General features: G+C 38.2%; 3 protein-coding genes across 3 annotated transcripts; all 3 read right to left on the bottom strand.

Annotated features, from left to right (window-relative positions):
- Positions 1 to 1470: 1470 nt before the first annotated feature.
- Positions 1471 to 3365, bottom strand: LOC131976341 (C-reactive protein-like). Its single transcript, XM_059339332.1, has 5 exons — positions 3276 to 3365; positions 3002 to 3056; positions 2167 to 2269; positions 1775 to 2072; positions 1471 to 1689 (listed from the first exon to the last, which is right to left on the bottom strand). The coding sequence occupies exons 2-5, from the start codon at positions 3054 to 3056 to the stop codon at positions 1471 to 1473; spliced, it is 675 nt and encodes a 224-aa protein (XP_059195315.1). The 5' UTR covers positions 3276 to 3365.
- Positions 3366 to 4143: 778 nt separating this feature from the next.
- Positions 4144 to 8601, bottom strand: LOC131976340 (C-reactive protein-like). The gene is made up of 5 exons (XM_059339331.1): positions 8458 to 8601; positions 8196 to 8250; positions 6598 to 6700; positions 4523 to 4820; positions 4144 to 4437 (listed from the first exon to the last, which is right to left on the bottom strand). The coding sequence occupies exons 2-5, from the start codon at positions 8248 to 8250 to the stop codon at positions 4219 to 4221; spliced, it is 675 nt and encodes a 224-aa protein (XP_059195314.1). The 5' UTR covers positions 8458 to 8601; the 3' UTR covers positions 4144 to 4218.
- A 770-nt stretch (positions 8602 to 9371) lies between these two features.
- LOC131976339 (metalloreductase STEAP4-like) lies at positions 9372 to 22934 on the bottom strand. The gene is made up of 10 exons (XM_059339330.1): positions 22465 to 22934; positions 20899 to 21006; positions 20735 to 20805; positions 20530 to 20617; positions 18816 to 19094; positions 17533 to 17627; positions 17324 to 17434; positions 14313 to 14355; positions 13978 to 14142; positions 9372 to 10037 (listed from the first exon to the last, which is right to left on the bottom strand). The coding sequence occupies exons 1-10, from the start codon at positions 22690 to 22692 to the stop codon at positions 9783 to 9785; spliced, it is 1443 nt and encodes a 480-aa protein (XP_059195313.1). The 5' UTR covers positions 22693 to 22934; the 3' UTR covers positions 9372 to 9782.

Genomic DNA, 22934 nt, shown 5'->3' with positions numbered 1-22934 from the left:
TATGTAAAGTACATAGAGTTGTCCTGTGTTTATGGATGGGTACCTTTCACATTTGAACCGATACGGTACCGATACCCGGTACCAGGGAATCGGTACCGGTACTCAATGGTACCAATTTTCGGTACTTTTGAGTTTGTTTATGTGGTAATAAATGTTAATTTGTTTAATAATAAAATCTACTTTTTTCAATTCAACATATTTATTTCTCAAAATAATAATAACTTTAAAAAATATATCAAAACAATATAAAATCCAGGATGGGCAGTGCTTTATTGTTGAGTGAACGTGCATTTTGTAACATGAAGGTTGCAGTGTTATCAAAGGATGCAGAGGAGCTCTCAGGTGGCAAAGCCACCTGAGAGCAAAGACAAAGTGCACGTGATTTGTTGTGATGACGTGGTAGCTGTGCGGCGCAGCACCGGTCAGACAGTATTGTGGTCATAGCATGGTTGGAATAAACAAAGTTGAGTCGGGCTGCTCTGTGAACATATCGAGGATGACGCAGGAGTCTGAGGGATTTAATTTCAGCGAGGCAGTTTGGAGTAAAGTGGCAGGTAATATTCCTGAGCGGAGAACCAGAGATGCAGCAGCTAGTTGCTAGCTGCTAATGACTGGTCTACAGAAGAATGGAGAGAGCAAACGGAGTAAGGAAGGTCCGATCTCGAGGCAGACGACGGCCAAGCCCGGGTAGAGACATTGGAGAGATAGCAGCTGGCGGCTAGCAGGCCTAGAGCCGGCTGTTCGTCTCTGCACCGGGTTGGAAGACGGCAGCAGCTAGTGGCTAGTGGCCGCGGTGAGCAGACAGGACCAGAGGAGGAGGTAAATAAAAAATAAAAAATAGTGCGATCGTCAGCACGCTTGTTAATCAAAGACATTAAATGAAAACAGGTTGAAATCAATGATCAGTTTAAAGTTAACGCCGTTAAAGGTACCGAAACATGGTACCGTTTGATTTTACATGAATCGGTACTCGGTAGTACCGACAGAATTCGGTCGGTACCTATAAAAGTACCGAATTCGGTACCCATCCCTACCTGTGTATGAAATGTGCTATATAAGTAAAGCTGCCTTGCTTTTTTTGTGCAGTGTAGGACAGATGCCATCTCAGCACAGTTTTCACTGGGCAGTAGTCTCTTTCTTTGCACTTCTTGGTGTTTTCTTTCATCTAACGTGGGTAAACTGAGGTTATCTTTATTTATATCATATTTTTAACATGGAACTCTATGCTGCATTGCATGTGTAACAGGCTTGCACTGAATATACCCTTTAAAGTGAGAACCAGTTATTTCAATGTTGCAAAAGCATCATTTTTATAATCGATACAGAACAGACGGTCACAAAACAGAGAAGAGAGGGATGCTTAAAATTTCACTTTTTTATTAATAAGAAATGATTTGATACAAAGAATTGCCTTTATAGTACTTTTTTATTTTATTTTGCAAGACATTTATAGTTGGGGCTTTTTTAAGATTAGTAACAGATCATTTCTTTATTTTCCAACAGCACTCGGCTTTCAATCTGGAACTCCAGTGCACTCCAGTTGAGCACATTTCCTGGACGGAAGTTTAGTTCTTCCATGTACTTCTGGATCTCACAACTGGGAAGGGTGAAGTCCCACATGTGAACATCAGACAGCATGCCAACGAAAGCCTGATTCAAGTCAAATCCTCCACCATGGGAATCCTGCTCCTGTAGAGATGGTAGATACATAATATTAATATTGATCAACATCTATCTTCATTAACAGTGACATAAACAGTGCAATAAGCTGTACCTGTCCTAAGATAATGATAGTGCGTCCTTGGATGTTTGATCCAGCGTTGATAAATTTCCTAATTGAAGGTTGCCCATCAAACCACAGCTGCACCATCCCAGACTCAGAGTCCCATGTGGAACAAAGAGAGTGCCACATGTTCAACTTGTATTCATGCTCTGTATATTCTACATAACTGTGTCCGACAAAGACATCGATCGCATCCTTTGGAGCATGTCTGAAGATCGTGAAGTCATTGGCTTTAGAGGGAGTGGCCAGAGAGAAAAGGGCGTGATCTCTCTTGGCGTCTGTGAAAAACCTGTTGGCAGTGAAAACAAGTTATTATGTGTTTTGCCCTTTCACAGTGGTGGATACAGTTGGTTCTTGAGTTTGTGTTAAACCATAAACATTACCTGAGACAGACGGTTACAGCAGTGAAATTATCTCTTGGTGTCATCAGTTCCACACGAGCTGTGTTGTTTTTTTCGGGGAAGGTGAACATTTTACCTGACAGATCTGAAAAAAAGAGAAGGAAATTCAAGCTGAAACTTATAATTAATTCATTATAGAGTGGGCACAAAATAAATTAAAGAATGATTTAGAAAATGTATCAAAAATCCAGTATTCAGTGTTTTGAGCTTTAATTATATTAAGCATGATTCAAAACGGTGGTTTCATTTCCACTAAAAGTCCTTCAACAGAATATCAGGAAAAACAGCAACATATGAACAAGACTTGTCAGCACAGCTCCCCATGTGGCCATAGACTAATTCATGATTTATGAAAAATAAAAAGCTTATGAGGAACGCCAAAAGTCAATTTAAAGAGAGAGCAAAAATCGTTAGTAAAACTCATTTTCATATCCCACTTAGCCTTTTAGTTGACCTATTTTTTGTTTTTATTATTCATTCCCTGTCTTTTTGCTTTGCACAATTTAACATTATGATTATTTTTTCTTCTGCAAATAACTTGACAATTGTCAATTTTGTCCGTATCCAGTCAAGCATAAGAATGTCCCAAAATACGACTTATTCAAGCTATTAAAAAAAACATAAATACAATAAGGTATCACTGGAAATAGTCATATATATTGTTTGAACTGGTAACAAAACTAACAATTAAGTCATGTGTTTTTTAAGTGATGACAGAGACAGTAATATGTATGTCTGAAGACAACATTAGTGATTTAGTCAACAATAACGTTTGCTCCTGATATATAACAACACTATTAAATAATAAATGTTTTACCTTGAGGACTTGCAGCACATGATGTCAGCATAACCAGGAGAAGAAAAAACTCCATCTAATTCAGACAGAACATGCAGAAAAAATGTGTTTTGTTCAAAAATTAAATTCTATAATATTTAAATATTCCATTCCATTGAAATTATCTCTTGGTGTCATCAATACCTTTAATGCTCATATGTAGATTAATGTTGTGTTACTTGCCTTGGCCTGCTGCAAAACCACACAGACCTTTAATAAAGTCATATTTTCTGCGTACATAATGCCATGATCTTACCTTGAAGTCTGTCTTGAACAACTGGGAATTAGATTATGAATTTCATATGAGTGCTGCTTCGTCATTAACGCTTGCTTACGACAATCTCTCTCTGTATGCTTTTCTGAGTTAGGGTCTTGTGGAAAAGGCTGATTCCATCATTTCTGCTGATCCAACAGAATTTATGTTGCAAAGTCATGGGCATGTTGGAACATCATGTTCTGTAATTTTCTGTTTGTGGTCCTGTGCTTTCACTAGTAAAAGGCTCGAGATCAGAGCTACAGACGCCCAGAAAAATTGTCTTATAATTCCGCTATTTAGTATATATGTAACTATGGATGAGGATCCACATTTGTAGAATAAAATATTTTAAAAAATCGTCACTGGTCAAAATTTCTTAGAATGATTACAAATTGCAGTGCATTACTTTTGAAGGAAATCAAACCATTTATGAGGACAGCCTGGTTTTTGTGTGTGTGTGTGTGTGTGTGTGTGTGTGTTTGGTGTTTTCTTTCATCTAACGTGGGTAAACTGAGGTTATCTTTATTTATATCATATTTTTAACATGGAACTGTCCCTGAATATCTCGCCTAAATCTGAATTTAAATACGTATGTGAGCCAAATGTATGTTTTTTGTTTTTGTCACATATGTTTTCCTGTTTTGTCTTTTGAAAATTTAATAAACACATATTTAAAAAACAAACAAACATGGGACTGTATGCTGCATTGCATGTGTAACAGGCTTGCACTGAATATACCCTTTAAAGTGAGAACCAGTTATTTCAATGTTGCAAAAGCATCATTTTTATAATCGATACAGAACAGACGGTCATAAAACAGAGAAGAGAGGGATGCTTAAAATTTCACTTTTTTATTAAGAGATGATTTGATACAAAGAATTGCCTTTATAGTACAGTTTTTTTGATTTTGCAAGACATTTATAGTTGTTGTTTTTTTTTAAGATTAGTAACAGATCATTTCTTTATTGTCTAACAGCACTTGGCCTGTCTTCTGGAACTCCAGTGCACTCCAGCTGAGCACATTTCCTGGACGGAAGTTTAGTTCTTCCATGTACTTCTGGATCTCACAACTGGGAAGGGTGAAGTCCCACATGTGGACATCAGACAGCATGCCAACGAAAGACTGATTCAAGTCAAATCCTCCACCATGGGAATCCTGCTCCTGTAGAGATGGTAGATACATAATATTAATATTGATCAACATCTATCTTCATTAACAGTGACATAAACAGTGCAATAAGCTGTACCTGTCCTAAGATAATGATAGTGCGTCCTTGGATGTTTGATCCAGCGTTGGTATATTTCCTAATTGAAGGTTGTCCATCAAACCACAGCTGCACCAGCCCAGACTCAGAGTCCCATGTGGCACAAAGAGAGTGCCACATGTTCAACTTGTATTCATGCTCTGTATATGCTACATAACTGTTTCTGGCAAAGACATTGATCGCATCCTTTGTAGCATGTCTGAAGATCAGGAAGTCATTGTCTTTAGAGGGAGTGGCCAAAGAGAAAAGGGGGTGATCTCTCTTGGCGTCTGTGAAAAACCTGTTGGCAGTGAAAATCAGTTATGTGTTTTGCCCTTTCACAGTGGTGGATACCAACCTGGTCTCACAGAAATCTGTGAAATAGCCACGGATTTTCTTAACTCAAAATCTGTGAAATAGCCACGGATTTTCTTAACTCAAAATCCGTGGAATAGCCACGGAATCACTCAAATTTCCGTGAAATTGACACAGATTTCGCTACAATGCAAGTTAATGACAGTCATATCCCAACCTGGTATTTTTTCCTATTGGTTTGTGTCCAAGTCACGTTACTTTCAAGGTTCCGGCGGTCGGAACGAAAAACATGGCGGACAGTTATCTCATTTTTTGTGAAAAAATCTATATTTTGACTTTGTTTCTGCATAAAAATGGATTTTGATTACATTTCTAGCGAGAAATATATGTTTTATTTCCTAAATATTCACTCAGTGAATGTACATAATCACTTTGTGGCAAAGGTCTCGCCAGAAAAAGACGATCCGCTGTGTTTTATTTTGAAATCTGTTTTATTTTGTAATATACCGCGATCCTCCTAAAGCCCCCCCACTCCCACCCCTTAGTGACTATGCTCATTGCTCACATTATAGTCCACGTCAACACCTTTCTATAACAGTAGGTCTCATGTCTGTAACCCTTTTTTTCTCTTAGTTATAATCATTTAAATATGCCCCAGGGTTAAGGTTCAAAGGTCAACATCTCAAAGCAAGAATATTATAGAACCTTGAAATTGATATATGTTACTCTCCAGGCCAATACCTTTCAAGTGATGTATTTGGTTTAGCTCTATGACAAAGTTTTATTTTTTTCAAACCTTGGAAATCTGCCCTAACAGACTTAGATTCCCACAGCCCTTTGAGTGCTCTTAGAGCGAGATGTGAAAAAATAAAACTTTGTCATAGGGGTGGGAGTGGGGGGGCTTTAGGATATGCTGAAATAATAAAAAATCCCCCCATTGAACAAGACAATATTTAAATTCTGATGCCAAAAATGTGATTGACATCCCCTCAAACCCCTGGAAAGCCACTAATTAAGAATTTCCAACTTCCAATTTTAGGGGAAACCCTGTTTTATTAAAAAAACTACAACTCCCCAGACCTCTCGTTTTGTAGTTCTTCCGTATTAGGGTTGTGAAAACCTATTTCTACCCAATATATTGAATATCACACACTGTCTAATAAATAATTATACTGTATGTATATTATCTATGCTAAAAAAAGACAACAATGTTTGTTTAATGAAGATATTTTAACTAAAACAGGAGAGCAGAGTCCGGACCATTTACAGCACGATTCAATGAGTCATGATTCAATTACAAAATAAAACAGATTTCAAAATAAAACACAGCGGATCGTCTTTTTCTGGCGAGATCTTCGCCACAAAGTGATTATGTACATTCACTGAGTGAATATTTAGAAAATAAAACATATATTTCCCGCTAGAAATGTAATCAAAATCCATTTTAATGCAGAAACAAAGTCAAAATATTGATTTTTTTCACCAAAAATGAGATAACTGTCCGCCATGTTTTTCGTTCCGACCGCCGGAACCTTGAAAGTCACGTGACTTGAAACAAACCAATAGGAAAAAATATCCATGGAATAGCCACAGGATATGACTGTCGTTAACTTGCATTGTAGCGAAATCCGTGTCAATTTCACGGAAATTTGAGTGATTCCGTGGCTATTCCACAGATTTTGAGTTAAGAAAATCCGTGGCTATATCACGGATTTCTGTGAGACCAGTTGGTTCTTGAGTTTGTGTTAAACCATAAACATTACCTGAGACAGACGGTTACAGCAGTGAAATTATCTCTTGGTGTCATCAGTTCCACACGAGCTGTGTTGGTTTTTTCGGGGAAGGTGAACATTTTACCTGACAGATCTGAAAAAAAGAGAAGGAAATTCAAGCTGAAACTTATAATTAATTCATCATAGAGTGGGCACAAAATAAATTAAAGAATTATTTAGAAAATGTATCAAAAATCCAGTATTCAGTGTTTTGAGCTTTAATTATATTAAGCATAATTCAAAACGGTGGTTTCATTTCCACTAAAAGTCCTTCAACAGAATATCAGGAAAAACAGCAACATATGAACAAGACTTGTAAGCACAGCTCCCCATGTGGCCATAGACTAATTCATGATTTATGAAAAATAAAAAGCTTATGAGGAACGTCAAAAGTCAATTTAAAGAGAGAGCAAAAATTGTTAGTAAAACTCTTCTTCATATCCCACTTAGCCTTTTAGTTTACCTATTTTTTGTTTTTATTTTTCATTCCCTGTCTTTTTGCTACAATTTAACATTATGATTATTTTTTCTTCTGCAAATAACTTGACAATTGTCAATTTTGTCCGTATCCAGTCAAGCATTAGCCTGGGTATACCCAGACTGCCTTGCGCGCTCGAATTTAATTTCGAACTGCGGCGGGGTCTGGAAACTAGGAAGCATTCTTAGCCCTGTTTTAGGCATCCAATCACAGAGCGGGGAGGGACGGCAAGACGATGACGCGTACTACTCGGCACTTGGAAGTTTTCCGCATCCAACATGGCTGCTGCAGACGCGAAACTCTCTTTAGCTGTAGACGGTGTTTTAAATAGTTTAGAGCGAAAGTTGAAAGGCGAAAGGTCTCTCGGCGGCTCCGCTGAGATCACCGGCGTTATGGTAGCGGGGCTATGAGCGTCACTAACGGCTATTAGCGCCGCTAGCGGCTATTAGCGTCGCTAGCGGCTAATAGCTAATAGCCGCTAGCGGCTAATAGCCCCGCTACCACGGACAGCAGAGCCGCCGAGAGGCCCGCAGCAGCTTGTTTATTGCCCATAAAATCAGTGGATGTGTGTGGCTGAATGACATGAGGGGGAATAAAGCGTGAAAATAAATAATCTTGCAGAAAGCGAGAACTGGAGGAGCAAAGCAGCAAACAACACTCTCTCACAGACACACACACAACAAACATCCATTTCTGTATCTCTACTACGTCATCTGGTATAACTGATCTGATTGGCTAAGAGCTACCTACAGACGCTTTGATAGACATTCTAAGCGTCCAATAAACGGCTCCGGAGGATCGTAAACCACACCTCCTCTACGGAAAAATACATTGCTAGTTGCCAGACTAGACCTCATTTGAGAATAGTCTGGTGTTAGCCAGGCTAGTCAAGCATAAGAATGTCCCAAAATACGACTTATTCAAGCTATTAAAAAAAAACACATAAATACAATAAGGTTTCACTGTAAATAGTCATATATATTGTTTGAACTGGTGACAAAACTAACAATTAAGTCATGTGTTTTTAAGTGAAGACAACATTAGTGATTTAGTCAAACAATAACGTTTGCTCCTGATATATAACAACACTATTAAATAATACATTTTTTACCTTGAGGACTTGCAGCACATGATGTCAGCATAACCAGGAGAAGAAAAAACGCCATCTAATTCAGACAGAACATGCAGAAAAAATGTGTTTTGTTCAAAAATTAAATTTTATAATATTTAAATATTCCATTCATAGTTTTGTGCTCCTAATACCTTTAATGCTCATGTGTAGATTAATATTGTGTTACTTGCCTTGGCCTGCTGCAAAACCACACAGACATTTAATAAAGTCATATTTAATGCACGTAATGCCATGATCTTACCTTGAAGTCTGTCTTGAACAACTGGGAATTAGATTATGAATTGCATATGAGTGCTGCTTCGTCATTAACGCCTGCTTACGACAATCTCTCTCTGTATGCTTTTCTTGAGTTAGAGTCTTGTGGAAAAGGCTGATTCCATCATTTCTGCTGATCCAACAGAATTTATGTTGCAAGTTGCAAGTCACGCGCATGTTGAAACATCATGTTCTGTAATTTTCTGTTTGTGGTCCTGTGCTTTCACTAGTAAAAGGCTCGAGATCAGAGCTACAGACACCCAGAAAAATTGTCTTATAATTCCGTTATTTAGTATATATGTAACTATGGATGAGGATCCACATTACTTTTGAAGGAAATCAAACCATCTATGAGGACAGCCTGGTTTGTGTGTGTGTGTGTGTGTGTGTGTGTGTGTGTGTGTGTGTGTGTGTGTGTGTGTTTTGAATGCATTTATGCATGTGACAGTATACTGAATGTGTGCATGCCTGCTTGTCAAAGTTTATAGATTAATGCTTGATCATGTGTCACTAACAACTACCAGTTATCAGTTCTGTGCTTTCTTCACTCCCTTCACGATGAACTAAAATGACTCGCTGCAGCACAACATCAAGGGCCTATCTGTACTGTCACATCCAAATATTATATCCTCTCTACAGAAGACTTCAGTGATGGAGGAGTCTGCACGCTTCTCTCTCCACTGATGTGATGAGATCCAGTAGTGACTGGGGAGAAGTCTGCAGCTCAGAGTGAATGTTTCCTGGAGAACAGCATCAGATCAGCCGGAGGGATGAACCCTGGAGAGGGATCAGACCGAGACGACTAGACAGAGCACACTCAACTCAGCAGGGAAAAACTCTTGACTGAGCTTTCAGACAAAATAAGATACAGTGTATATGGGAGGGAGAAAGACAATGCTGTTGAGTCACACTTAAGTTTATTGAACAGTGGTTACACTTGACATGAAGTAACATTAATAAGGAAGAACAAAAGAGCCAAAAATAATAATTCACAGAAATGATAGAAAGTAAAAACATAAGCTGTCATGTGCTGAAGATGAATGTCGATGAAGCTGCTGCTGATGTTAAGAGACACACAACAAATTGCCTGTCTCTGAGTCTAATAATATAGTGACAATACTAGATATTATAGTGAAATTATTCATTAGAGCTAGAGAGCGGAACAATAGGTGCAAGTCTTGGATTTATGACATCCAAATAAATGTGCAGGGGTTATATCTGGTGGTAGAGCTCTCTCAGAAGTCCGCTCTGTAAGGCTGGGTTTTTTTCTCTCCTGCATACACGTTTCTCTGTCTGTAATCATCACAGTCTCTATGCCAGCAGTGCTTTTTTACTGTCCTCCAGATCGGGTCTCTCCCAGCCCTGTCGAATGCGAGTGAGGCTGCGGTCCACACAGGGCAGGAGGAGAAGCAGCTTGAGCACCAACAACACAGAAGGGACCACTAGAGAGAGCATGAAAGCCGGAGGAGTGTACCATTTGTAGGTAGAGCGACGAAGGAACCTGTCCCAGCCGTACAGGTAGGTGTGGAAGGTACAGAAGAACACTGTCAGGTATCCCAGCTTGGACTACAAGAGAAAATAAACAAGGATTATCATTCACAGACTGACATAATCTCACTGATAGTAACAAACACAGAGCTAAATACAACCACGAGTGGCCTTTCACAGATTCCAACATCTTCACTGAAGAAAACCACACTGCAATAAAAGCCAACTTGTATTTTTTGGCCAAAAACAGTGATTTAAGTTGGTAAAACTTGGAAATATAAATTATTGACATTTAAGGCAATAATGTAAGTTATCACAACAAAGGAAGCCAGTTGTCTGCTCAAAAACAAGTTGGTGAGTTGTTGTTACTTATATCTTTAAGTTGGGGTTCACAACAAGGGACAATAGTTCTGCTAACTCTTATTTCTTTGTTGTGAAATGCGGGAAAGCGGTGAAATTCGGTCATTAGCGACAGCTAGCGGCTAACTGACGCTAGCGGCTAACTGATGCTAGCGGCTAACTGACACTAGTGGCTAACTGACGCTAGTGGCTAACTGACGCTAGTGGCTAAGCTTGTAACAGCTACAAGAGTAGCCATTAGCGTATCAATGCTAACTCAAAATTGTGGTCGCAACATTAGCTGACATTTCATAGCAGTGTTACAATCGTGCCAATTCAGCACATTGCAGAAGTTAGCAGAAGTAAGGATTAAAAGTTATTGCAATGTAAAATTATAAGTTAGTTCAACTTACAGTTGAGTTGACAAAAATCTGAATTCAGAGTTGAGCAAACTCAAAAACAAAACTTAAAATATTTAGTGTAATTGTCCAACTTAAAATTTTATCTAAGTTTGTTGCCTTGAAATTTTGAGTTCACCAAACTTTTCTTTTTTTGCAGTGTAACAGGTTTTATCATTTATTGACAACAAAATATATATACCTAGCCACACACATATGTCACACAACATATTGGTCAATTGCAAAAATACTTTGGTTTCAACAGCTAAATTAAAATTATTCACCAAGTTTGGACCAGGCCAATACATGTTTGGGACTGGTAGCACCTCCTATTGAGCAATTTTAAAATTTCACATGTGTACTTTAACATTTTTTTATGAAACATAAGCTGCTTTCTGATTTATGCCTGATTTATTTCATGCCACAGCCATATTTATTTATTTATTTTTTGCATTTGGAGTGTCCCCTAGTGGTTGATTTGGATATATTTCAGGTATTTCTGTGGACATATCCTGCAAGTTTGGTGACATTGACCCAACGGTTGTGGAGTTAGGTATATTTATGTGCTAAGCCTAGAGTTAATTTGTCAACACCTTTAAAAGTTTGAAGTCAAATGGGCCACAGAAAAAATATGGTAAAAAATTGCACCTATGGTTTAGCAGGGAATAAAAATAAATGTGTTTTCTAAAAAAAATGTAAATGGTCTCAAATTAACTCAGGCAAGTGTAAAGTTTTGTCTAGTTTTGTGTAAATCATATAAACGGTAAGAATGTGGTGACTTTTCAATGTTAAACATTTTGACCTTTATAAATTCTAGTTACAGCGCCCCCTTTGGGCCGAATGGGGTCATATTTCTCTGGCAGCATTTGGGCATAACTTCGAGAATCGTTACTCAAGATTTCATGTTTCTGCGATGTACCATTTCACAGGAATTTGCAAAAACATTTTAGAAGAAGATAAATAATCCTCATCATCATCATCATAATCAAAATAATTAATCAGTACCAAAGCAATATGGTCTCAGCCATTTTGGCTTGAACTTCTAATTACGTTATAATAGGCCTAGTAAGTGATAGACTGACCTTTACAGAGACAAGCTCTTGACCTACACATGTACACACACTCAGCTACTTTGTGTCCACATTCAGTATGCACATAGAGATAATTCAACTACAACTACAACTGCACACACACACACTCAAATGTACAGGAACATATTCCATGCACATGAACCAAACCTAAAGACTATGGCGGAGGATAATGTATGCCCCCCCAAATTACATTTGATGAATAACTTAACATTTAAAGCACTGCTCTAATTTGGGCTGGAGTAAAGGGGAGGGCTGTGGAATGAGAAAATGAGCTTGACATGACCCAGTTACATTTATGAATGAGCTTGCTCCCTGTAGTGAGGACGATTTCATTTTTCGATTGGTTAAAATGGAGAAAAAAAGGTAAACTTTGGTGTCTGCCTGAGTAAAAACAATCACAATGAAAGATTTATCAAGGGGAGGATGAAAATGATCACTAACGCACTTCCAACAGGAAGTTGGAAATAGCTCCCTGGCCAATGTTACTGTTTCCCATCTGGGCTGAAGCACAGAACTGTCCTCATCAGTCATAGCTTGGCTCATAAAAAAGATGTGAATATTGTTTCAAAATTGTTGCCCCACACTTTAAAGGTCCTGTAGCTTCTCTGTAAATTTCCACACACTAACTGAACCTCAGCAGCATAGAGCACAAACAGGTGCATTACTGTAGTGGCAGTACACAGAACGTTTCATAACGCATTTATAAAAATACCTCCATCAGGCACATTGTGAGTGGTTACCAACTGAGCCTGTTTAATATTGTGAGCATGTATCTCTGTGTTAACTGAATCATCAATCTGGTTGTCATTTGCAGCTTTTCAAGGCCACGGTGTAGAGGTGAGATAATCAGTTGTACCAAATTATATTTCCCAATGAGCTTGTTTGTATTCATTTTATCTGAAGCTGGCTCATGAAATATCATAGAAATGGCTCTAAAATGACCGACAATGTGCCTGTCTGCCATTGAGTTTCCTTTTTGTGGGCTACGAGTGCCAAATCTGTTGGCTACAAAAGGGTGTGAAGCATTTGCAGTCATTCATTTTGTTAAAAAGAGTGTAACATTTAAGTGCAAATCTAATTGGAGAGTATACACAGGCATACCTTCTTAATTTCTGGGCTGATCAAGTTTATGAAGATGTGTTCACAAAACAAACAAACCATTGTCATGAAAAGGTTAAATAAAATAATGTTCGTAGATGGTTTATAAACCAATAATTAACATTTACAAAGTGCTATACATATTTAATCTTAAAAAAATTTCAACCAATTTTTCAAAGGTATATGAATCATTTCAAAAATCATTAATATACTTAATATGGTGTTAAAATGAGTGCAACTAAAACTATTAATAAACTATTCATTATAATTTCATTGTTTGTTAATGGTAAAGTAACTATAAACTTACATTAATATACCATCTATTTGCCACTTATAAATGATTTAGTTAGTTAAACATTAGTAAATTATGTATTTATCATTCTAAATGGCCTATATACGGTTTATAAATGATGATTAAACATTAATAAACTATCTGTTTACCATTTATAAATGATGGTTATTGTAAAGTGTTACCAAAAAATCATTAACATACATAATATGGTGATAAAATGAGTGCAACTAAAACTATTAATAAACTATTCATTATAATTTAATTGTTTGTTAATGGTAAAGTAACTATAAACTTACATTAATATACCATCTATTTGCCATTTATAAATTATTTAGTTAGTTAAACATTAATAAATTATGTATTTATCATTCTAAATGGCCTATATACGGTTTATAAATGATGATTAAACTATCTGTTGACCATTTATAAATGATGGTTATTGTAAAGTGTTACCAAGGTTTCAATCGGTTATTTGTTCATTCCTGTAAATACACACACAGGCACAAACACCAACATGTGCTTAAGGGAAAAGCTGTTGGACAGATAGCTGTGGAGAGCAAAGGGCCAACACCAGTGGAAGTTCCACATGCCTCGAGTTGTGACCGCCAGTATTTTACTGTGTAAACAGGATGCAGAGATTCTGCCAAAATCTGACGGGCTGCCGGCATCCTGCACAGCTAAAGTAGAGTTCTGTATTCTGTGTCCACAACGTGTCACTGTGGATGTGCTTACACACTGAACCTCACACACTCTAACACAACCACATATCACATGACTGAGACAAACATGCCAGTGCCCACCTGTACGAAGCTGAACTCTCTCCAGCTGAGAGCGTTGCTGACGGAGGGGAGAGAGGTTATTCCCAACAGGACGAACAGGCCGAACCCCAGAATGCCCATCGAGTAGAAAGAGTCCCCACGCCAGGCCGTGGTGGTGTCAAACACTGACGTTCGGTTCTCCCTGATCTTAAAGGGAAAGTAAACAAGACACAGAGGTGTGTATAAACAGTTTATGTGCTGGTCGGTACAAAATGATGCTAAACCATCTGAATTTATCGTTAGGTCGTATACAAATAAGCAAACTAAGCTCTTCATTTGTCAAATACACTTCTTTTGCAGCTGTGTGTTTGTCTTACCTGAGCAACAGTACTTGCAGCAATCTTGAATCTCACATAATATCTGGGTAAGAAAATGACAGTTAGAGCCAAATTCACTGGGACTCATTCTTTGACATATAGAGATAACACACTAACAACCCTGCCTGTGGTATTGCTGATGGCAGCTTTTTCAACAACCACTCATCCAAACAACTTCACATTGGACACTTGGGTCCTGAGCAATATACCCACCATGACTTCGTTGCTCATACACTCAAGTCCTGCTACTTGCGATCAGAAACAAAAGTGAAATATACACTCTGGTTTACATACAAACCAACCTGGTCTCACAGGAATCCGTGGAATAGCCACGGAATCACTCAAATTTCCGTGAAACTGACACAGATTTCGCTACAATGCAAGTTAATGACAGTCAAATCCCGTAGCTATTCCAACATACTAAGTGATTATGTACATTCACTGAGTGAATATTTAGAAAATAAAACATATATTTCTTGCTAGAAATGTGATCAAAATCCATTTTTATGCAGAAACTAAGTCAAAATATTGATTTTTTTCACTAAAAATGAGAGAACTGTCTGCCATGTTTTTTGTTCTGACCGCCGGGACCTTGAAAGTCACGTGACTTGGAACAAACCAATAGGAACAAATATCCATGGAATAGCCACGGGATATGACTGTCATTAACTTGCATTGTAGCGAAATCCGTGTCAGTTTCACGGAAATTTGAGTGATTCCGTGTTAAGATTTTGAGTTAAGCAAATCCGTGGCTATTTCACGGATTCCTGTGAGACCAGGTTCATACAAACACACCAAGGGCCAACTTAACCATTAGGCAAAGTAGGCAACTTCCTGGAGCCCTAACAAAATGAGCCCAAAGCACTTAAAATATGCAACTGAGTGAATACTACTTACTTACTTCATACTTCTACTTCATAACCCTCCTACATTTAATTGACAAAGTGTTACTGGTTCCATTTCAGATTAAAATTTTACCCAAATATGGTGCATTATTATGCATTAAACTCTCCAGTATTTTTATTAGAATAAAATAGCTCCACCACAAATCCCCCCTCCGGCCAGTATTATTCCTGTTTAATGCTTAATGTTCTTTCTCAAGTGGAGAATGGGGATGTGGTTAATAGTCATGTATAACATATTAGTTTCTTGCTGTGACATAACGCCATGCTTGACTCACTCTGCAGAGCCTTCAAGCCCCGCCCCCGCAGCCGAGCAGAGCGCTGTTCCTTCCTGTATTCAAAGTTTATTAATAACGTTGCATGTCCAAATTGCACAAACATTTGACACCGCATGTCCTTGGGTCCCCAGAAATACACTCACCGAGTGTGAATAGATTAGATGAACAGTTTCTAAGATATGCAATGACTCACAGACAGACACACACAGATCCCTCACTTTATAGGTAGATAGCTCCGAATGTTATTTAGCTACACGCTTTATGGTTCTTTATATCAATCAATCAATCAATCAATCGATCAATCAAAATGTATTCAGACAAATCCAGTGTAATTCAACAACAACAACAACAACAACAACAAAAAAGGGGCATGCAGACTTATGCATATATATATATATATATATATATATATATATATATATATATATATATTATTACTCAGCATGCATAATATATATATATATATATATATATATATATTATGCATACTGAGTAATAATATATATATATATATATATTATGCATGCTGAGTAATAATAATATATATATATATATTATGCATACTGAGTAATAATATATATATATATATATATATCTATAATGCCCTTCAATTTCATTTAATGTCACACATTATATTTTAACACACTCAGCTTTGCATGTCAGATTTAAGTGCTACAAAAAGACTTCCTTCTGCCGCTGCCACTACTGCTGCCGTTATCAGTACTACTGCTTTCCTTTTAACAGAAATGCTGCAACTCCTACAAACAGAAATACCTCTGTGATTGCTACTAACACATATTTCACCCTACAAACCTGGCAATACACCTTCAGTACCTCTTTTAATGTCCACAGCTACTACCCGAGTCTCACCAGCAGCTGCCTGGAACGCCACATTTAAACCACCAACTAACATCCAAGCAACAGCCCTACACATTCTGTTATCACCTCACAGCTTTCCCACTCTTTGGGTAACAAACAACTGAATAATCGCGATGACAACAGCCTCCATCCACTGAAGAGGGCTGTGAGATATGGTTAAAAGCTTTGATAATGATAATATAAAGAAACTTCCATGCTCCATCTTAGCAACAGTTAATGAAAATACTTCTTTTTTCATTCTATCTTTCTTGCCAAGCCTTATTTTTTTCTACTGTTTTTTTTTTTTACATTTTCCTTTTCCAGCTTTCCAAAGAATAATGCATTTTTAGCAGTCTGGATTCATGCCATTTCTTCTGAAATGGCATTGTACTATAGAAGTCGTGACTGAACCTTTATTCAAGTAATCCTAAGAAAATGAAATTCTGTAGGGTCTGACTATTATTATGCTCAATTACACGGCTCAGTTGAGTATTTTTCTGATTGATCAATTATGGCATTTCATCATGTGATATTTCGGAAAAGCAGACTGTTGCTATGTAAAGCAGATAGTTGCTATGGACTAATCATAGACTCATCATATCATAATCATAGAGGACCAGAAGTCTGGTTTGTTTTCGTGTAGGGGGTCCTTCTATTTTTGTATCCTTCACAATACAATTTTGATTTCCAAGTGCACCTAAAGTATACCTCTCAAACCACAGCTCATAAAATATACATTAAGTATGTTTCTGTACAAACTAAACATTAAAACCTTCATGTAGGAAGGATTTATTATAGGGCTGTTATTCATTTCAGTTGGGTGGTCCTGATAACCTAGCAACTGACTGCAGTTAAAAATACAGTTTTAACTACTTCCAAGTTGAAATGTGTCATTATTTATAAGAATATTCTAACATAACATTCCAGAAATATTAAATAAAGGATTTTGAGGATGTGTGCACCTGTAACATACCTTATGGGGATGATGAGAGTGTAGAGCACATGTAGAAAAGCAAAGCCAAGTGCTACCAGTCCCAGCTGTTTCCTGCACAGCATCCAGCGATCCAACCAGTCAGGAAAACGCCTAAAACGAACATACTTTAACTTTTCAGACACCATAATTAAAATATTATGGATATTGTTTCCACAAGCACTAAATATGAGTCCATATTGATTTCTGACCTGTACTTGGTTCCTCTGTAGAGCTGAAGGAAGGCAGCTATGACACCAGGCACGTAACACAGTGATAACATGATGAGAGACACAATGGGAAACACCTGAAAAATAGAGGATAAACAAAGAAATGGTTACTGAGAGCACAACATGACCCGAAAAATCTAATCAGTTTCAAAGCAGCTACAAGGAACTTTCATTTTGTGTTGAATTTGGGGGACAAAAGCAAGTGCTTCCATGAGCACCAGACTCCCGTTAGAAAACCTCTAATTTTACTGAACCAGGGTCTGACAGTCTGCCCGCTCAGTCCTGTTTCCGGCTCTACCTCCCCCGCTCAGTGAAGCCAGATCTTGATCTGTTCACGTTGGGCTGGTCGGCTGCACTGCAAAAATGCCAACTTGTATTTTTTGGCCTAAAACAGTGATTTAAGTTGGTAAAACTTGGAAATATAAATTATTGACATTTAGGGCAATTATGTAAGTTAGCACAACAAAGGAAGCCAGTTGTCTGCTCAAAGACGAGTTTGTGAGTTGTTGTTACTTATATCTTTAAGTTGGGGTTCACAACAAGGGGCAATAGTTCTGATAACTCTTATTTCTTTGTTGTGAAATGTCGGAAAGCTGTGAAATTCGGTCATTCGCGAAAGCTAGCGGCTAACTGATGCTAGCGGCTAACTGATGCTAGCAGCTAACTGATGCTAGCGGCTAACTGATGCTAGCAGCGCTGCTTGTTACAGCTACAAGAGTAGCCATTAGCGTATCAATGCTAACTCAAAATTGTGGTCGCAACATTAGCTGACATTTCATAGCGGCGTTACAATCGTGCCAATTCAGCACATTGCAGAAGTTAGCAGAAGTAAGGATTAAAAGTTATTACAATGTAAAATTATAAGTTAGTACAACTTACAGTTGAGTTGACAAAAATCAGAATTCAGAGTTGAGCAAACTCAAAAACAAAACTTAAAATATTTAGTGTAATTGTCCAACTTAAAATTTTATCAAAGTTTGTTGCCTTGAAATTTTGAGTTCACCCAACTTTTTTTTTTTTGCAGTGTGGAGATTCTGGAGAACCTGCATGATTTTGTTGGAATCTAACCCAATGGAGGCAGGACAGGCATAAAGAATTACAATATTGATTTGCCTTCTCACTGATAGTTCCGATTCCCTTTGTAGGTCATATGGAGGCATCTCTATAAAGTAGTTTAATGTTTAAAAATCAGGTAAAAGCTCTTATAGCTGCTTTAGTTTCGAGGCTGAACAAATGGTGTTTACAAGACACTAAGCAGTATTTACCTTGTTGGCCAGAGACACCATGATTCTGAAGGAGATGTCTTTCCCCTGGTCAACAGATGCATAGACAACATCTCTAATGACCACATAGAGGAAGAAGGAGGCAGTGAGGCCGACAGCAATGCGTAGCGGCAGCCTCCACTCTGGAAACAGTTGCAGGGGGAAGTCCTCCAGCTCCCTGGCTGCAGACAGAGACCCTCTATCCAGGACAGTGAAGCCCAGTTTGGTGGCCACATCTGCTACTGCCTGCTTTGCTTCTGCACCAGTTCCACATAGGAAAACCTGGAGCATGAATACACCATAGACTGTATGAATATGCAGTGGTGGAAAGTAACTAAGTACATTTACTCAAGTACTGTACTTAAGTACAATTTTGAGGTATTTGTACTTTACTTGAGTATTTTTATTTTATGTAACTTTATACTTATACTCCACTACATTTTGAGGTAAATATTGTACTTTTTGCTCCACTACATTTAGTTGACAGCTTTAGTTACTTTACAGGTTGAGATATAACATAAAATATAAGATCAATTTAAAGTGATTAGACATATTTTTAATTAAACCTCATAACAGTATTTTAAGTAGATACAATGAGTCCTGTCTTTACTAAATTAAAACACTGGTTACATAAAAGGCACATTACAAATAATGTAATAATATATTTAGAATATATAAAACAATCTGATTGGGTCCATTCTGCATAACGAGTACTTTTACTTTTGATACTTTAAGTACATTTTGATGCTGATACTTTTGTTCTTTTACTTGAGTAAGTTTTGAATGCAGGACTTTTACTTGTAGTGGAGTCATTTCACAGTGTGGTATTAGTACTTTTACTTAAGTAAGGGATCTGAATACTTCCCCCAACACTGTGAATATGTTTTTAAAACGCACAAAAATGGCCCATGTGAGGAGTATATGGCTTAATTATTTCATATTTATGCATTTATGTTTATGAATTTGCACAGGCAATGATGAAAGGATGTTTTTACTCCAGAGGATTAAACATAAAAGTAACTGGAGATGCTGTGGCGTTCTGTATGAAATACTAAATTTAGTTGAAGAAAGTAGGTAAAAACTAACAGTCAACACCTATGTGATGTTCCTGATTGTGCTCCGAATACACCAACACAGCTCAATACATAAACATACACCCCCCACAACACACACTCCTGTGTGGTTTTACAGTCCTCTGGGATTGCACAACCAGATCAAAATGAAACAGAAAAACCCACATATGCTGCAGCTTTGCAGTACAGAGCGAGAGAGCAAAGCATGTGATGGAGAGCTTAGATCTAGGAGAGACTGTGGAGTTAATTGATTCAAGGATACATCAAGGATGGCATTCACAGCAAAGACATGAGGCTGACTCCTCAGATTTGGCTTCTTTTACTTGGATTTGGTTTGATCAACACTTCAAAATGAGTTAATAATATAGTTTGGATTGGAATGTTTTACTTTCTGACAGACTATTATTTTTAACTTGTTGGTCAACGCCCCAGTGTGTGAACACATCAGAGAATGATAAAATGCTTGTAGTTCTGCAGTGAGAGAAGAATCTGACAGGCAGATTCTAAAATGAGACATGTTGTTATGAGGAGGAAAAAAAAGATGTATTCCTAAATTAGAACAAGAAGAAAATCCAGTTTGGTCAACAAAAACTACATTTCTTAACACGTTTGATTGGAAACAACATCAGAGACACATTCAGTACCTGTCTGCTGGCATCTGAGGGTCCATTCTGCAGGGACCAGGCAGACAAGGTGTTAAAAGCCTTCACCACGTGAGCTCCGGGGACCAGCCTGGACAACAAACAACGAATCTGTTTTGCTTCACGTTCCAGCAGTTGTTGATAATTTTAACCACATGAGATCTCCCAATATTTGAGGTAAAAACATTGTCACCTGATTTCCTCTTACCTCTGCAGATACTCCGCATTGGCCTCTGGGTATAGATTCTTCTTGAGGTTGTTGCTGACGTCCACCAGCACCTTCCAATCAATGAAATCAGCAGAGTGGATTAAAAGTTAGAAATAAACCAACTGCTTTGTTATGCAAAGGCATCTGACTGTGCAACAAGGTACCTTCCCCTTGAGTTGAGGTGCAAGAGTCTCGAGGAAGTCATAGTTTTCTCTGTGAATACAAACGAGCACCAGAGCAGCTGACTGGGCTGCTGCCTCATGGCTCGTCACCTACACAACAAACACAAACACTATGTCATGCATGGCCATGTGCCAAAACACTAACTTATAAACAGGCTTAAGGTGTTCAGTTACAGGTCACTAGTTTAGCTCTTATTGTATGACAGATGAAAAGAAAACACTGCAACATATGCAGACACACATGAATCACACACACATTATCAGTGACCTTGTTTAGTTCAGTCAACCTTTAAAGCCTGATAACCAGGATAACCCCCACCCGCAATCCTATTGGCCCTCCTTGGTGCTCCAAATACCAGAGTCAGGTAGCTGGTTTATCATTATCATGGAAGGATAACTGAATGGTCACACTGGGTGCAGGTTAAAGGCTCCAGACCAGAACGACTGTGTGAAGTAGCAGCTACAAAGAGACGCAAAGAGGTGCAAAACAAATATGAAGAAATACAATGATACCACAAAGACACAAAAAACTATAAAGAGATACAAAGTGACCACAAAGAGATACAAAAAAAAAAGAAACTGCAGAGATATAAACTAACCACAAAGAGACACATAACTTCCACAAAGAAGCAGAAAACATATACAAATAGTTGCAAAACAACCACAAAGAGATGCAAAGCAACTACAAAGAGACACAAAAGTATTAGAAAGACATGCAAAACAACTAGAATAGGTGCAAAATGACCACAATGAGTCAGTCTCTGTGTTTTGCTCATAAGTGGGAGGGACAGTGGGCCTGTTGTGTCTAAGTCGATTTGGATATTTATAATGTACAGTTTGCTACTGCTCTAAATTAAAGTCTTTACATATTCTACATATGAGTCCCCCCCTTTACAACTTTTGAGTTGGTTCAGGACCATCATGCAACACACCTGGTCTCACAGGAATCCGTGAAATAGCCACGGATTTGCTTAACTCAAAATCCGTGGAATAGCCACGGAATCAGTCAAATTTCCGTGAAACTGACACAGATTTCGCTGCAATGCAAGTTAATGCCAGTCATATCCCGTGGCTATTCCAACATACAAAGTGATTATGTACATTCACTGAGTGAATATTTAGAAAATAAAACATATATTTCTCGCTAGAAATGTGATCAAAATCCATTTTTATGCAGAAACTAAGTCAAATTATTGAGTTTTTCACTAAAAATGAGAGAACTGTCTGCCATGTTTTTTGTTCTGACCGCCGGAACCTTAAAAGTCACATGACTTGGAACAAACCAATAGGAAAAAATATCCATGGAATAGCCACGGGATTCATTTGCATTGTAGCGAAATCCGTGTCAGTTTCATGGAAATTTGAGCGATTCCGTGGCTATTCCACGGATTTTGAGTTAAGCGAATCCGTGGCTATTTCACGGATTCCTGTGAGACCAGGTTCCATGCAACACACATTCTACTAGTATCAGCTTTCAATTACAACAATCGTCAAAAAAGGGGTTAAAAAAAGTTACATTCCAGAGTCTGAGAAGACTTCATGTTGTACCTGAGCTCCCTGAGGCAAGGGGCCGCAGCTGTGAGGTCTGCGGCTGCCGTACACCACCCTGTAGCCAGTCTGGAGCAGACGCTGGCCCAGAGAGCGCCCCAAGTCCCCCGTCCCAAAGATGCACAGCAGCAGCTCCTGCTCAGGGGCAGCTGCTGTGCCCAGAGGACTCAGCGACACGCTCTCTGGCTTCACCTCCTTTGACACGCTGCTCAGTCTGTCAGCCGACATGGCCACAGCCTGACACAAACAGTGATGATATCTCCTGTGGTTTTGACAGAACAAAACACTCCACCAGCTTCTCTGTCAAAACGTGTAATGTGTCCAGAGTATAAAAAAAAAAAAGTTATAGTCTTCAAAGTAAGCGCTCTTTTGGGTGCTTTGCTGGAATATGTCAGCAAATCAACTGTCTGCCTCTCAAGTCCATGTGTCTGCTCTTCTAACTCATTATCCAATAGACTGAATTTTCAAGC

The sequence above is a fragment of the Centropristis striata genome, chromosome 8, assembly GCF_030273125.1.
Source record: "Centropristis striata isolate RG_2023a ecotype Rhode Island chromosome 8, C.striata_1.0, whole genome shotgun sequence".
Taxonomy (NCBI): domain Eukaryota; kingdom Metazoa; phylum Chordata; class Actinopteri; order Perciformes; family Serranidae; genus Centropristis; species Centropristis striata.
The sequence above is the reverse complement of the archived record's forward strand: the minus strand, read 5'-3'. Positions and strand labels throughout refer to the sequence as shown.

Bases quoted from the DNA above. Each gene is read 5' to 3' on its own strand.
- LOC131976341 (XM_059339332.1), bottom strand. From the start codon at position 3,056: ATGGAGTTTTTTCTTCTCCTGGTTATGCTGACATCATGTGCTGCAAGT. The intron at 2,073-2,166 runs GTAATGTTTATG...CACTGCCAACAG, and splicing joins GCTGTAACCGTCTGTCTCAG to GTTTTTCACAGACGCCAAGA. The intron at 1,690-1,774 runs GTACAGCTTATT...CCATCTCTACAG, and splicing joins CTATCATTATCTTAGGACAG to GAGCAGGATTCCCATGGTGG.
- LOC131976340 (XM_059339331.1), bottom strand. From the start codon at position 8,250: ATGGCGTTTTTTCTTCTCCTGGTTATGCTGACATCATGTGCTGCAAGT. The intron at 6,701-8,195 runs GTAAAAAATGTA...TCTTTTTTTCAG, and splicing joins ATGTGCTGCAAGTCCTCAAG to ATCTGTCAGGTAAAATGTTC. The intron at 4,438-4,522 runs GTACAGCTTATT...CCATCTCTACAG, and splicing joins CTATCATTATCTTAGGACAG to GAGCAGGATTCCCATGGTGG.
- LOC131976339 (XM_059339330.1), bottom strand. From the start codon at position 22,692: ATGTCGGCTGACAGACTGAGCAGCGTGTCAAAGGAGGTGAAGCCAGAG. The intron at 20,806-20,898 runs GTACCTTGTTGC...ATTGATTGGAAG, and splicing joins CACCTCAACTCAAGGGGAAG to GTGCTGGTGGACGTCAGCAA. The intron at 14,356-17,323 runs GTATGTTACAGG...TTTCTTACCCAG, and splicing joins ACTCTCATCATCCCCATAAG to ATATTATGTGAGATTCAAGA.